Here is a 16,709-nt window from a genome sequence, read left to right on the forward strand (position 1 = left end):
TGATATGTACCCCCCTACATTAATATAACTGTGTGGGCAAGGACATGTGACATCTATAACGTTACAATCCTCTGGTATCAACAGATAAAAATGTATTTTTATATCTTCTTGGCAGCTATTTTTCATCCTCAGCTTTGTTTTATTTGGAAGGCCAATAGTATTCACTAAGAAGAAGTGGGTATCTAGGATACCAACGAAGAGATACAAATTTCTTTTCTATGGTAGCAGCACCCCTATTCCTGTCCTTCTTGCTGTTCTCTTTATGGGCGCGAGACAATCTAAGCTAACTCGTGAGCTTGCGAACCTTATGCACTATAGTCTTTACATCCAATGGGCCTTGTGAGGCTTTATGAGTGATGTCATTAAAAGGAAATGTCAATATGAAGTCCCCCACACAGAGGGATGGTACATTCTTGTCGTGAGTTCTCTGACCTGGGGACTCGACTCTCTGACTGTGAATTGCAGGTAACTTGCCTTCACTGCATGAACAATGCCAATAAGAATTTATCCTCGACTGACATTGCCATTTACTTTCACACACAGACTTTGGTATCAGACGTACTATAGGGCTTTTGGGCAATAAAGACCGTGTGCCTGAGTTAGATGGGCGTCTTTGTTTCTGTCTGAGATATCCTCTCCGTCTCAGGCCATCAATCATTGTGTAATTCAGTAGGTCAATGAAATCATTTATCAAACTCTTTTTGACCATTATATGAGCAGGGCAGTCCATAGAAAGTGCAGGGCTATAACTGACCTCTAAAAGCCATGGCTTGTAGTGACAATCAATGAGGATATCAAAGCCAAACAATTCTAAGCAGTTAGGGGAGGAAGGAATCAAAGGGGCAATAGTGAGCAAAGTCAGTGTCACTATGTTGTTGATTTTTTGCCAGAGCAGAATTTCATTGATACCTTGACTGTGGAGAAAGCTGCAGAATTTGCTCATGGTCCACGTACACCCTTGACCCACCTGCTCTTTGTCTGTAGTGTAGAATGGACCAAATTTGTCGATGCTTGTGTTTGTCAGGTGAGAAAACAGATTGTCCAGAGATGCTAGGTTGTATTTCTCTGACACGAAACACACTAAACCCTCCTGATACATGTAGATTGTCAGTGGACAGAAGCTCTTCACACTGGCATAGATCCTCAAATCAAATTTGTAGCCTGAGATCAGAAGGGGGTTGCTGAGGTATTTTTGTATGATTACAGGTGAGTCATGAGTCAAATTCTTGATGTCATCAAAGATGAAGATGTCTCTCCCTTGAGAGAGATTCACTGGTTTACAGATCCAGTAGCTTCACTTTCCATCAGCTCCCAGCTTTGTGTACTACTTAAGAAACCTGGTGTAGTCATTCAGGAGGATAAAGGCCATGGGACTGAAGCCATACAGTCTGGCACCATACGTGCCCCTCATCCTTCTCAGACTGCGTGCCAGCCAATCTTTGCGTGCGAGGCGCATGGTCTTGGGGAGATGGTTCAGCCTCTGCCACAGTAAGACATTCTCATAGTCTGAGTTACGGAAGCCAGACATGCACCAGTAGAGGTTCCAGTCCTGTTCATCCTGCTCCAGTGGGTCATACTCTTCCCAACCACGCTCAAGCAACACCTCCCACAACACCTCAGGAGTGCTCTCATTGAGCCGAAACACAAGGGACTCAGTAGTGCATGGCCCTGTAGCCATGAGGAAAAACTTACAGCCTTCAGCTGGAAATATGGAAGCAATGCAAGAAGACAAGAATAAAGCCATTGTATCCCTTAATATATGAATAATCTTGTAGACAGTAATTAAGTTGTTCTGAATTTGCAAGGGATAATAAAGTTACCCCCTCTGAACCAAAATTAAATCTAAATTCTGATGGCGATAGAAAGGTTAGCCCAAGATTCAAAATAGTAGTATAGACTACCCTATGAATACTGTACCAGACAATGTCTGCCGTCATACTCCCGTTCATCGTAAAAATAAATACATTTGTTTTACGGACTATAAGATTGGTTACTGAGTAATAATTTTCCCGGTATGTTTTTATAGCGAACAAGCCAGCTATTTTTTCACTATCTGCTAACGTACTCCTGCCCAACCAAAGAATATATCCATTTGTTTTACACGCTCGGTTACTGAATTATTTACCCAGTTATGTTTTTTTTACTTTTACCTGTGTCTTTCCTTGTGAAGCAGCGCTGTTGCTAGCTAGTATTATAAAGTAGTTACTCTTTTTGGTTTACCTTAACTCAGGTTTGACGGGTCTACTTTTATTTCATTCGATCAGATCATTTTTCGTTGCCAGAATACCCACAGCGTTCTACTAGACGCGCACCATCCGAACGAGTTAGATTTTATGCTGCTATTGTAACTCGGTTGCTAAATTGGTCGGATTACCTATTTTAATATTTTAAGACAACGTGGTCTACAACATCGTCCTTGCTTTTGATGTCTATTGATCTGCTAGTAATAAGTAAGCAAGATCGTGACCGTGCTTCTGAACAGGTGCTCCACAGCACTGATTACACGAGACCCCCCCCGGGAAATTTGTCCTGCCCTACCAACCGATGTTCAAAGGCAATATTCAAATAATATGGTAACGCTGGACAAACTTATGAACTTACAGTAAATAGACACCTCACCAGGCTGTAAAGAGTGAGCGTTTTATTCAATCAACTTTTTCAACCAAATTTAATATTTGCTAAACAATTACACGTAAAGATGGAGGTAGAAAAAAAGTAAAGTACACAAGGTTTCCAGGGAAGCGGACGATTCGGACAGAGGTCCTTCTCCAGCTGTGCAAGGACACAGGCTAGACATATGCTTTCAATTACATTAATTAAATGCATCAATTATTTTTTTCTCTCAACATAAAAAGATACAAGTAGGTTAGTACTGGGGAAAATAACATTAATGTTCGTAAAATGACCATAATATACGGTCAAAATAATATTTTTTAATATAATATATATATATTTTTTTTTTGCCCAAACCTGTTCCTCCAGATCTAGCAGCCTGCAGGGATTACACTGAAATTTAACTCAGCAGGTCTCCAGGAACGAATATGTTGACATGTAGGTTTGACTATTTATACAGATTATACAAGTGTCGTTAAAAACATGTCTATATTTACATAAGTGTCTGGCAAATAATTTTCACATTTGCAGGGGTGCCTTTGACGTGTTTCTCTTCTAAATCGTCACATATTTGTATTGCAGATACAGTAGGATTCTTGTACTCATTGTACTCAACCCAAATGTAAGTTAACATGGTCAGTGCTAGAACTGATATAAGAATGTATATTTTTGTGGATAGAGAGATGAATGTGCTGTATGCAAACGCTATCACGAAGCCCAAAGATTCCCACATGCGATAGTTAGCGAATGCTGCCTCCTTGTGCTTGGGAAAGAGAATGCCATACAGTGCTGAATGGGATATACAAAAGTAATGCATTAGGGTGCTTGCCAAAACAGCTACTTATTCTTCTGCATAAAATAAACAGAGTTAATGTATCGTTCAGACACTCACCGTTAGTTTGTGTCTGCCACACAGCATCTGCCATGCCCCAAAGAGCAGGAAACACGAAGAAGACAGGCAGTTGGTCTGGATGGGGCTTCCAGAACAGCAAGGCGATTGCACAGCTCAGATTTATCAAGGCAGCTATAAAAGTAAGAGGTTGAATCACCTTTCAGGAGTTTAATCCAGTCCTAATGTAGCACACTTAGGGATAGATTGGGAATGAACTCTGTATGAGAGTTGGTGACTATTATCTTACCAAAGCAAAAGAGGGCAATTCTTCCTGTGTACTGAGACAGCCTCCCAAAGGCATAGGAGCTCAGCGCGTTTACAGCACCAAAGCAGATCATCACAAAACCAACATAATGGATTCCCATTGCACAGATCACATAATTCTACACGAGAAAATGATCATGAGCAGTACACATTTTCTTAATATATGCTATTCTCTAGGTTTACACAAATGGACTGGTGATAGTGTGGCTGTCTATGCATTGAATAATGGTACTATTGAACGAGTCCTGTATTTGCATACTTGGGTAGTCGTAATTCCTTTTAAACTTTGAGCTGACATTTATAATACATATTAAAGAGTTGGCAAGAAACTTAAGACCTTGTATTTCTATATTATAATAATATGAACAGTTGAACTTTTGATAGAAGTAAAATTATTCAGGCTAATATTATGGAGACATCATTCATGAACATGGTGCTTCAGCCCTGAAACTGCTAAATGCCATTTAATTGCATCATTTATGCATCAACATAAACTGACCATCCATGTGCAAAAAAGTTCCATATCTTAATATTCATTTACAGGCCTCTATTGCCACGTTACATCACCTTCACCCATCATTATCATTCATTTTAAATAGAGATACTGGGTGTCAGAAAGCCAGTATACAAATTAAATATATGAGTGAGATCAGCATAAGACTGGGCACAGTGTTGATTCAAGGAATTTTGGTAAGAAAGCCTTTTCCTGTTTTGGCCCTTTGACATATAATGGCTTTCAGTTGTTTACAATATTATAGTCAATTTAGGGTTCTTTGCTTGGCTAACTGATAACTGTGCATATTTGCATACTGTTAATTGGCCTCAGTAGTTTGTTCCCTGTGCAGTGATTAAATATATTCTCAGAACTGTTTACCTTAGTGTATTCACCAGAAAGGAAGCTTTGCTCAAATCCACTGTACATGGTCAATGGAATGAGCATTATCAACCTCTTACCTTGCAAGAGCCTGAAAGTGGCCAGAAAGGTACTGCAGAAGGAATGATTGCCTCTGTTTCTTCGAAAGTCGCGGGCCATAATTCCATCAATGTTGTCCAGAAAAACTCCAATGAGCACCATCGCCAGGACCCCCACACCTAAAGAGGTATTGCTTAGTTCAGCTATTTTAAAAATGTACCCTTTTTAGAGATCTTGTTTAGCATATTAAGAATAGCCTGTTGCTTAGACATGTTGCTTAGACATGTATTTATTATGCCAGCATGTGCAACTATAAAATACTGTGACTGGTACACTGATCAATAATTCAAGGGTTTCTAATGGTTTCACAGACAAAAGCAGGAACAACAGGAGTTATAACTGCCTACCAATGTAGCACCCCAGCAGTATGTTGACTAGGTGCTGCTCAGGCCGGGTGAAGTTTCCCACGGTTGTGAAGTTCTCATTGCAGAGTGCTGCTCCACAGTACTGCAGTGTCTCCTCAGAAATATCACCTTGGATCAGAAACAAATACACAGAAGCCTCAGAATCTCAACTGGGAGACTGAGCACAATGCCATGTGGCAGTTCCACTTCATATATACCTATATTAGAGTCCTGTTGAAATATGAGAGAAGACATAAGATTTCCCCACACGGCAGAGGACTGGAAGATGAGAAAGAAGATGCCAAAGTACTGGTTGATGATATCCTGGCCTTTCTTGTCTTTCTCTGCCTGTATGTTTCCGCTGATGGTGAGGTAGCTGCATTTGGCAGACCAAAGTGGTGAACCTCCCAAACCCAGAAGAACAGATGTAGTAATCAAGGCTGCCCTGCAGATACAATATATCCCATTAGGATTCACTGTGTCCAAGAGTGGCATTGTTACAGTGATACTGTAATGTCCAACAGTGAGCTCCACTGATGTAAGTCTAGTAAGAAATGTAAAAGAAAATGAATCCCTAATCAAACACATCAGATCTACTCGGACAGGTCTACTAGGACCGGTCTACTCAGACAGGTCTACTAGGACCGGTCTACTAGGATAGATCTACTAGGACAGGTCTACTCAGACAGGTCTACTAAGACCGGTCTACTAGGACCGGTCTACTAGGATAGAGAAAACAAACAAATGTGCAGAGCATAGGTTCCCACTGGTCTGTGCTAAGTTCATTTTAGCAGGGTTACTACTGGGTTTTACTATTTAATAGATATTGTTTATGAGGTTAAAAAACAACTAACATCTTTTTATTTTATGCAATGTGACTGAAATTGCAACCAGTGATTATTAAAGGTATACCTCATGCATAAGTGCTCTTAGTCTGAGAAAGTATTTGGATTTTCCAATAACATTCAGAATATTAGTAGAGGCTCTAAAATGTGGTAGTCTTATTTAAATGCTATAATTCCTGGTCATTTTCATGAACAGATATTTTTGACTCACCACCCAGGGAAGAGGTTTCCAAAGGAATAAGATATGTAACAAGCCATTGAGATAAAGATAGTCCATTTGCAGCCCAGATTTTTTATCATAATGGGAGGCAGGAACATGGAGGATAGAATAATGCTTCCATAGACGACACTCAGTGATGTGACTCCCATTCCTTCCTCTGCATTTAGACTGCTCTGTGGCACATCATATGCAATAAGTTCAAGTAATATAATGTATATGTTATATAACCTCACTCTTCTCCACATGAAGGAAACACTTACCATCCACATCTGTTTTACATAGTTTTTTAAGTTTCATCTGTGATTTTGATAGTTTGTTAGTTAAAATGTTAGTCATTCAAATATGTAAAGACTAATTCTGTCTGACTATTCATATTCACATATATCAGTGGTCACAGTCACAATTATAACTGAATCATTATTCACTGTACTGTATAATAGTGTCTCCTTTATCACTTTTACATGAATACAATAATATACATTTATAAAGTACATAACCTTTATTACCTGTAGACTCTGCAGCCCTCCATATGCAGTGAATAAGGATAAAAATCCAAAAGGCACCACCAGGATATTTTTGGTATTCTGGCTAATCATTTTAGCGGTTTAAAATCCTGTAGCAGGAAAAGAAGAAAGCCACATTTATCCAGAAACCAACTCAAGCATTGAAGGTTTTTTATTCCAGTCTGTCAGATTTCCACTGGCTTCATATAAAGCAGCTGCTCATACTACATTACAAAAGTTCAACACATGAACGTAATACAGGCTCCAACACAGAAGTAAGGCCCTTATCACACAGCCTCATCTTTTAACAGCAGTTTGCTTCAGTCTGAGAGCTGGTAGTGTTCTTTTTTTATAATGACAATCCTAATTCAGTAATCATCGACAGAAAGGTGCTGTCATCCACAGAAAGGACATGATGACAACAGAAGCATTGCCAAAACTATACAGTGAAGTGGCCTCTTTTTCAGGGCATGTTTATGACACAACCGTTCAGTGTAATCAAACCTTACAGTCCAATCGTTGTTGGCGTATCTCCATTCAGCTGAAATCATATGTATAATATGAATGTTTATTCACAACTGGTTTCAGCATTTCTGGAAACTTTCTCTTTGTTGCTCTGCAGTGACACACAGGGCAAAGGTGAAATAACATACATTAACATTTGCCCCGTCTTTGCCCACAAGACTGCAGTGCAAACTGTGGACAGTTTATACTATGAACAATGCACTTTCTGAAGTGCATTAAATGAACATAGATGATCCACCCATTTATTTACCATGTTTAGCTGACAATATGCTTTTCTTAATAAGAGTAGAAAACATCTGACAGGCTCAATCAATGGCATGTGCAGAGACTGTTGAAGAATACATTCCACTCTGCTATAAAATGCCCCAGATAAGGTGTTTGTGGTAAAATGAAGCACAAATGTAGTGCTCTAGCTCCGGAGTGATGCAGTGCTGCGTAGACCAGTGCTCTTTGTGTTTCAGCACACCTTATTCAAATGATCAGTTAACCATTCGGTTGAATCAAGAATGTCACAGAGAATTTACTTCTCAAATAAAGGGTTCTTAAAGGGTTCTTTGTGAAGTTGAAGTTTCAGAGTACAGGCATTTGGAAACTTCATCATATTTTCTAATCTAAACATTTATTTCCAACTTTCTAAAAATGCAGTTTAAAGCCTTTATGGGTTTGTCTTGCTTGTCTAGCTTTTTAATAATGCATTTTTCACAGTAATCGTTGTTATTGCTTATGTTGATGTATAAAGATTGGGCAGAGCATTTGGAAGCACAGTATACATTTCTGGACATGGGAGGCTCAAAGAGTACAAATGATACAAATGTTAAATGTAATCTAAAACTCAGTTACTAGAGAAAAAAGAATGGTAGTAACCAATACAAAAAGCAAACAAGAGAGCACACTAGAAGTGACAAAACTGCAACGATTGAGAAAATTTTGTGTATGTAAACATGCAAAATGAGTCATATCTTATGGTCTTTCAGTTATTAGATGCCAATGATTCAAGTGTTACAATTATCTAAAATTCAATAATGTGTGGTCCTATAAATACTGTAGATTATATTATTTCCAGTTCCTCTAAGAAAATATGTGGTCTAACAAACTTTGTAAGAATTAAAGAGCACAAGGATGCCAGTTATGAAACTAAGACAGGAAATATTCATATCAGGGTAACAGATATGTAATAATTTGTGACAAGGTGCAGTCATTTATGTATAAACATATAAACAGCAAAGACAAACGTGGCATTCGCTTCATTATATACACCACATACCTCCATCTGGTCCCTGGTCATATTGCTCTCTGGTCTAAAAAAACTACCACCCAAGTTATACTTATTATGCTTTAGGGTTAAAACTGATAATGTGCTTGTGCTCAATCGTCCGTCGATATACTGTAGATAAACTGACATGAAGACATTAGGACAAATTCCCAATTTTCCATAACCTGTCCTCCCCTTGGACCCACCATCAATCTCCCTTAATCTGGTTGTTCTCCCTCAGGGCCCTGGGGCATGCGTCTCAAAATGAGTGACACAGAGTCAGAGATGCCGAGAAGCACACACAGTTTACTTCCTCTTTTCATGAGAATATATTGTGTAAAAAGCATAACTATTTGGAGATTAACATATTCATAAAGATAATTTGCATATCATTAAAACAAACAGTATGTTCAAGGGCTAGGCAATCAATAAACCTTATAATGACAAAAACATTAATAAAAAGCTAGTCTCGGTAGTCTGAGAATATGAAAAATTACAGTAAAACATCAAAAGAGGAAGCATGAGTTTCATCATAAATTTTTCCATCAACAGAGACCAGAACTATCAAACAGGTTTTGACCGGTTAGCTTGCAGTGTTCTTATATCTATGTTAAAACTCTGTACACAAGTCAAATTTGTACAGAAAGGAATTCTCCTTGTAGGAATTTCTAATAATCCCCCTCTTTAATTCTCCAAGAACTACTCACAAAAGGAGAATTCTCCACCAGGGCTGGATGAAAAAAAACAAACGTTGGCCAGTTAATGAGGGAAAAGCCCCAGCCTATCAAATATTTGGGCAGCAGGGGATTCTTGCACAAGTGGAGTTTATTCATGCATGGGTATGACTCCATAGGGCAGGCTGATCCTGTCCACCAAGCTGGCATGGAACACATACATTTCAAAATGTATCTTCAGGATTTAAATTAAGTAGACACTTGGGAAAAGACATTCATTTACATCCAGACTTTTACATCCAGGCTTTTCCATTTCCATCATTTAGGTTCCAATTGGTAATATGAAACAGAAACAAAAGTGGAAAAAAACAAGGAAATGCCTTTTATTTTGGGGTTTGTCACAGACTGCTCCTCTCTCCACTAGTCATACGGTTCGGCCCGCCGCGTGCAGTGGGAAGTTATTGTAATTGTCTTGTTTGTAACCACGCCCTCCCTGTTAGCACACACCTGCATATGGTTTAGTGTTGTTGTTTGTCTATATGTATTTAAACGCCTGCTGGTGTGTGCAGTATTGTTGGTTATTGTTCACGTTGCTTTTGTTCGTGTTCACATAATCAATGTTGCGCGTATTCACATTCATGTTCACCATTTACATTATATGTGAGTGCCATTGTCTTCTTCATTTGTTAAGAAATGTCTGTCTAGATCGATAGAGTCAGTGCGTCCTGCTCCATGCCCTGCGGCGCTCGGGCCGTTACAGGCTTATCCAATGTGTATGTGCATGCTGGGGATGCAAAATCAGTCATTCAATACATTTCTTCTTTCACCAGGGTCTTGTAAAACAAAAACAAAAAACCTGCAACATTGGGAGCAAATACAATAAAGTATTCAGCAGCTACACTGAATTTTCCACTTGACATCATCAGGCAACTCTAGAGTGCCCAAATCCAAAAAAGTCATTGGGCACTATATATCAAGAGTGTGCGATATATTTTGTCTTTTATGATAAAGTACATTTCAGAGTTCATTTCTTCAAGGAAATGAATACCCTATCCAAAATGGAAAAATGTAAACAAAACCAAGCAAAGACAACACTGGACTTCAAAGTCTACTAGAGGAAACAGTTCATAAATGCTATAAACATGTCCACAGCGGTGGCCTCGTTAGCCAGAACAATTTCAAACACTAATCATGTGCTGTTAGCACCTCCTATGATGTGGATGAGGGGTTGGATTTTAGGAGGCAAAAATGGAACACAGCAAACTTACAAAACACAGCAACCTCAAAGTATTTACAAATATGTACAAAAATGTAAGTCTCTAAGTGCTCTTCTGATCATGCCACTCTGTGAAGCACATTTGTTCTACATCTATGCAGAGTGGAACACTGTAAGATCTACACATTAACATTGCTTTCATCTTACAGTGCACACATTTCCTCCTGTTGCACGTAAGTGTATACCTCACACACTGGAACAGGGAAGCTTTCCTGTGGTCTCTGCTCTGGGACATGAGGGAGAGATGAACAGGCACTCACAGCTTCTGCCTGCTGGGATTCCTGTGGCTGCCCAGCACCAGTCAGTTCCATACACAACATCTCCCTGAAGCGCTTCTGGTTGAGGGGCTTCTGCTGTCTTGCCAGTGCCATTTCCTTATGGATAATGAAGCTGTTCATCACCACAATGTCAATAAAGTGAAGAAAAAGCTGTAGATACCAGCTCCTGGTATTTTGCGTTACAGAGAAGTACTTTATGAGGGCATCAGACATGTCAACTCCTCCTATGAACATGTATGCCCACATAGGGTCTGGTACAGGGATCCGTTGGGCGGATCAAGTGCCACTTCGACTTCTGACCCGATGCTGCACTGATTTCCCACTAAAGGCATTGTGGACAGTGGAGCACACTTTGACATCTTGTGTGTCCCTTCACTATGAACAACAACGGGCCATCCCTGATCCATCACATGTCACCCCAGTTTGTTTTTTGGCAGGGCATTAGCTGATGTTCTTGGGAATCCTATCCTGGTCTCACGGATGATTCCACACTACCCAAAACCAATTCCTCGCAGGTGATGGAAGAGCAGTGATTTGGTGTAAAAATTGTCAACATAAACTGTGTATCATGTGCCCAGAGAAGATGCATGAATCAGATTAACCACAGCAATGAAACTTAGGCCATTTCCAGATGATTTCCGTGACTTCCCTTCATACACGCTGAAGTTATAGGTGTAGCCATTGGAGCTGTCGCCAGGACGAAGAGCTTGTATCCCCACTTGGTGAGCTTGTCCTTTATCCCGATCTTCACCTCGGTGGGCACCATTCTTTTATCTACAGCAGTGTTCTGGTGCGGGTGGTAGTAGGCCTGGCAGGATGTGTTCGTGGAGTGGCTTGAGGCAGAAGAGACCATCATACCCAGGCTGACCTTGGAGCTGACCATTTTTGGCATCTGCCGCTGGGTCACTCATGTGCAGATATGCACTGATGGCCTCATACTGCTACCCAGCCATCACAGAATGAGGAAACGGGTGGCTATGCAAGTGATCCTTCCTCCACCATTCCGAAGGCTTCACCAGTCCAATATGGATTATGCTGCTATAATGAAGCATTTCATCAGCATTTACATCGGTCCACTGCCTCTTTATGTCATTCCCTTTTCTCTGTGCTGCATATCAGTTGATATTGTTGCATAGGGTTTGGAGCACCTATTGACTGAAGAACAGCTGGAAGATGTCAGAAGGTCTGTAGACCATCTGAAAATCCAGCTGAACTCCTGGGGTCCTCCTGGGGTAGAAATTCAATGTGTGAGGCGCTGCTAGGTGTCAGAGGTGATGGTATGGGCACTCCGTTCTTTGCATGGGGTGGGCTTGTGCTTTTGGTGCTTCTGTGACTAACCAGTCTTCCAGCAGAGGTCCAGCAGAGGTCCAGCAGACACCCTCACGGGTGTCCACAGATTGTGGGAGGGTAGAAGTTGATTGCCCTGGGAGTGGGTCAGAAGAGGTATGAAACATTCCATGTGGGGGAGGGGAGGGTGAATCTGCTTCACTTCAAGACAAAGACAGGATAACATAGCCAAATGAGTCAAATGTGTACCATGAAAATGACTACAAACTTCAAATTTTCATGATAAATATGGCAAAATTATTATAAGCAGTAGTTACACTTACATTATTTGTTATTGCATATAAGGTACAACTATAGTGCCCTCTAGACATGGGGGTTTTAATTATCAACTCATGTTCCCTGAAGGATTGGTTCAACAATTTCTTCACTATTACCACAACAGCATATTTCGGGGACATCTAGGCCACATGAAGACCCTCAGAAAATTCTGGAGGTGGCTTGGTGGCCTATGGCCCGGAAGGATGTGTGGTCATTTGTCAAGGCAGGTCAAATCTGCCAACAGAACAAAAACAGTAGTGTCCTGCCTGCAGGGTTAATACAACAGACCGTAGTCCAACAACCAGGGGAAATGCTAGGAGTGGACTTCATGGGACCGTTTCCAATGAGTCAAGCAAAGAAGACAATACTTACTGTACTGCTGCACTGGGCCCTGCTGTGCTCTAACCCATTTATTACCCAGTCACCACATGGTCACAGGGTCAACAGGATAGTCCCAAAATATTGCTGTTTTTTCTGCTGCTCTGAAAGGACTGAGTTGATGTAGACTTTTTTTGATAGACACTATTTGGATTTGCTGCATCTTCTCTTGAACAGTTCATACAACATTTTACCATAAAGCACAATTCAGCAAATTAGACTTTATCCACTGCATTTTTTGCAAACAAGGTAACTGGGTTGCATGTATGTTTTAATTAAGGTAACAAACAAAATATATTTAATGAATTATTGTCATGATTCAGCCCCTCCTCACAAGCGTCTCCCTGTATGTGTGTGTGTGTGTGTATTCGTCAGTATGGCCACGCCCTCCCTGTGTTCCACACCTGTTCCTCGTTGTCTGTGTCGTTAGTCTGCGTCTAATAAAGTCTATTGTTTTCATGTTACTGTTGTCTGTGTTTAACCCCGACAGCCTGCTTGCTATGTATTCATGTTGTATTTATAAATGAACGCTTGTTTCAGTTTTGTGTGTCTCGGCCTCAGCCTCCTCGTTACAACTATGAATCTTTACTAAATAATGAAATAAGATCTGACAAACAATATAACTCAAAATAAACTTTAATACAACTTCCAATACAAAAAAAGAATAATTTACAAAACAGTGAGATTAACAATTTACAAAACATTTACAAAACAGATATAACAATTATTTACAGTCTAATAATCCATATCACTTCAGACATAGAAGCCCATCTCTGCAGTCAGATCCAGAATGCCAAGAATCACCTCCAGCATGTCTAGGATTTCCTCGGAGAAGAACACTTCTCCTTCCTTGGTATTGACCACATCACTCACAACTGGCTGCTCACCGAAGAGGTTCATGTGCAACCTTTTGCTGGGAGTTTGACCCTCATCAGCCTGCACCCCATCCCTGAGCTTGAGTGAGAGAAGGATCCCTCATCTCCAGAGAAGGCCTTCCTATTTCTCCTCCACTGCTGCCTTGGTGGAGTCGTCCTCTTTTGCTTGGCCATGTTCTCCATGTGGTTCTGGTGGCAGGCCAAATGCCATTGCTCCGGGCAGGACAGGTGGGTGTAGTAGGTCTGCACATACCAGTCCCAGTAGAGCTGCTGCCAGTAGAGCTCCTGGTTGGTATAAGGAGATCCACGGTTGCCAGGCAGCTGAGGGGACTCATTGGTATGGAGACCCCCACTAATATGGCCGACGATATGTGAGGGTGCCACAGTGCTTCTGTAAGGGAAGGGTGCCGGCCCGTAGGCGTCCACATGGGGGGGCGGGGCAAAACAATTCATACAAGTAAAATATGGTTGATTTAAATAGTAAACAAATTAAACAATGAAATGTTAAAAATGAATTAAAAGAGCAAAATACATTAAAAAGAAGAAAAATTATTCAATTTGAACAAAAATTAGAGAAATACAATGAACAGTTAAAGAGATATAAGTTCAAGTAAAATAAATATGATGGGCATCAAATCAAAGCTATAGAATAGCAGCTCAAAACTGTCCCCGAGGTCTAAACAGCTTAATTGATCAGAAAGGCACAGGAGAACATGTTTTCTGTTTTTGAAAGTGGTTAAGTGGTTAGTCTGTGCATAGCACATGGGTTCATGAAGTTTACTCCAGCTGACCGCAGCGTAACATCTGAAGGCTGCCTCACCATGTATAATTATTTTTCTAGGGACTGTTATTTGGTCCGACTCCACTAATCTGGTGAAATGTATGTTGCTGTTTTGTACATACTATGTGTCTGTGTTAATCTTTCCCTGCTGCATGGGAAAGGTTTATGGGTGTAGATTTAGTCAGGATTTTTGTTAAGACTCATTTATCATATCTTTAGCATTATTTTCACTGGACCTTTCACCTGATAACATACCAACATTAGGACATTTGGGTTTATGAGGACAGGGCTGGTGTCCTCATAATTCCAGCACTGTAGATGCTCTTATCCAAGTGAGATAATGTGGCACCATGTCCTTATACACCAGAAAACCAAGAAAGTCACTTAAGACAGTGACATAGTCTGTCATCATGTGGTTTTTGTTTGGTTGGGTTTTTTTGGGGGTTTTTTGCAAATTATACAATGCTAATTAGATAAACATATCCCATAATTAGTGAGCCATGTACTTTCACTAACACTGCGAAGTACTAGTTTAACATGTTCTCTGTTTCTTCATGTAGGCCATGGAGTATTCAACTTTATCCATTTTGATAAGGGAGATTTTCTTTTGGAATACAGAGGAGACCTAATAAGCAAACATGAATGTGAAAGGAGACAGAGAATATATAAACATGCCCTAAAAGTATTCATGTTTGAATTTCATTACAATGGAAAGCTTTTTTGTTATGTATGACATTACACTCATCTTTAGCTATACACTGACCAGCCACTTCATTAAGTCCATCTGCTCATTGCCCATTTTATCAGCTCCACTTACTATATAGGAGCATTTTGTAGTTCTACAATTACAGGCTATAGTCCATCTGTTTCTCCGCATACTTTTGTAGCCCCCTTTGAGCCTGTACTTCAATGGTCAGGACCCCCACAGGTCCACCACACAGCAGGTATTATTTGGGTGGTAGATCATGCTCAGCACTGCAATGACACTGACAGGGTGCGACAGTGAGTGTTGTGCTCATATGAGTGGATCAGACACAGCAGTGCTGCTGGAGGTTTTAAATACTGTGTCCATTCATTGTAAACTCCGTTAGACATTCCTACCTTATTGGTCCACCTTGTAGATGTGAAGTTAAAGATGATAGGTCATCTATCAAAACTTTATTGGTGGTCACAGGACTGCCCATATGAGGCTGATGGCTAAATATATATATATTTTTTTTGGTGGACTATTCTCAGTCCAGCAGTGACACTGAGGTATTTAAAAACTAGAAGCACTGCTGTGTCTGATCCACCCGTGACAGCACAACACACACTAACACCACCACCACCACCACGTCAGAGTCACTGCAGTGCTAAGAATGATCCACTACCCAAATAATAATTGCAAGAACTGGGTGAAAGGGGCTAACAAAGCATGCAGAGAAACAGAAGTAATTTCAGGCACTGCATTTCAGAATGTAATTGTCATTCAATACAGTCTGTAGAACTGTCATGTGGTCTGACGAAATGGCGGCGTGGTAGCACGCAGCGGCCACTCCAGGTCCGATAACGGTGCTATTGTGCTACTATCTGTCGTCTGTACTACTTTTTTTCCCGCAACTTAAACCACACGTACATGGAAACAACCAAACTCCATGTATACCACCGCCATAGCCTGCTACACTTAAGACATAATGCACAAACCTACCTGGACGACGGCGTGCTTCAGACGCTCTGTGAGCTCGGTTTGCTATGCGTACCAGGCCTGCAGACCACGGCGTCGCCTAAGTCTGAATGCCGAAGGGGGAGACACCGCAAGCGTTGTGCAAGGAAGCAGAAGCGGGGGAAGCGAGCTGGGGTCCGTGCTAGGATAAAAGCTAATCCTAGCAGACCAGCTCTACCGTCTCTATTCCTTTCAAATGTCTGCTCCTTGGATAATGAACTGGACTACATCAAACTCCAGCAGACTACAATGCGAGAGTTCAGAGACTGCTGTGTTTTAGTCTTTACCGAAACGTGGCTCTGCGACAGTATTCCAGATGCCGCCATTCATCTGGATGGATTAGTCTCAATCCGTGCCGATAGAGACAATGCACTTTCCGGAAAAACACGCGGCGGAGGAGTATGCATTTATATCAATGAGTCCTGGTGTAAAAACTCTGGGAAAGGACAGAATGGCCTGGACTTTGGCATCCAAAGGACGAACCATCCCATGGCCAACCAGTTTGCCCAACTATGCTACCTCACCCTTACCAAAATCGCATTTGTCTAGATTCAAAACAAGCGACGCGTCCTGCAACTTTCCAAAAACCATTTCTAATTTTTGCAGGTGTTGACTGCACATTTGCGTATAAACAACTACATCATCCAGGTAGGCTTCACAATTCAGGACATCACCTAACAATATTCATAAGTTGCTGAAAGGTTAAAGG

At 40.8% G+C, this 16,709-nt stretch overlaps 2 protein-coding genes across 3 annotated transcripts; both read right to left on the reverse strand.

Moving 5' to 3' along the window:
• Positions 1 to 22: 22 nt before the first annotated feature.
• On the reverse strand, positions 23 to 1,678 carry ttll2 (tubulin tyrosine ligase-like family, member 2). The gene is given in 2 exon segments (XM_035524390.2): positions 23 to 479; positions 588 to 1,678. Coding segments are annotated over 2 exon segments (1,287 nt in total). The 3' UTR covers positions 23 to 283.
• A 1,020-nt stretch (positions 1,679 to 2,698) lies between these two features.
• LOC113570814 (protein unc-93 homolog A-like) lies at positions 2,699 to 16,389 on the reverse strand. Of its 2 annotated transcripts, XM_081717771.1 has the most exons (8): positions 15,986 to 16,380; positions 6,143 to 6,764; positions 5,305 to 5,531; positions 5,090 to 5,215; positions 4,644 to 4,861; positions 3,753 to 3,888; positions 3,506 to 3,637; positions 2,699 to 3,402 (listed from the first exon to the last, which is right to left on the reverse strand). In XM_081717771.1, exons 2-8 carry the CDS (start codon positions 6,418 to 6,420, stop codon positions 3,107 to 3,109), a joined length of 1,413 nt encoding a protein of 470 aa, XP_081573897.1. In that variant the 5' UTR covers positions 6,421 to 6,764; positions 15,986 to 16,380; the 3' UTR covers positions 2,699 to 3,106. The 2 variants fall into 2 exon arrangements, with proteins under 2 accessions (XP_081573897.1, XP_081573896.1); XM_081717770.1 differs by lacking the exon at positions 3,753 to 3,888 and having other exon boundaries at positions 4,724 to 4,861; positions 15,986 to 16,389.
• Positions 16,390 to 16,709: the final 320 nt, after the last annotated feature.

The sequence above is a fragment of the Electrophorus electricus genome, chromosome 7, assembly GCF_041902795.1.
Source record: "Electrophorus electricus isolate QZ-2024a chromosome 7, ASM4190279v1, whole genome shotgun sequence".
NCBI lineage: Eukaryota > Metazoa > Chordata > Actinopteri > Gymnotiformes > Gymnotidae > Electrophorus > Electrophorus electricus.

Bases quoted from the DNA above. Each gene is read 5' to 3' on its own strand.
- LOC113570814 (XM_081717771.1), bottom strand. From the start codon at position 6,420: ATGTGGATGGTAAGTGTTTCCTTCATGTGGAGAAGAGTGAGGTTATAT. The intron at 5,216-5,304 runs GTATATATGAAG...TTCTGATCCAAG, and splicing joins TCAACAGGACTCTAATATAG to GTGATATTTCTGAGGAGACA. The intron at 4,862-5,089 runs GTAGGCAGTTAT...ATACCTCTTTAG, and splicing joins ACTGCTGGGGTGCTACATTG to GTGTGGGGGTCCTGGCGATG.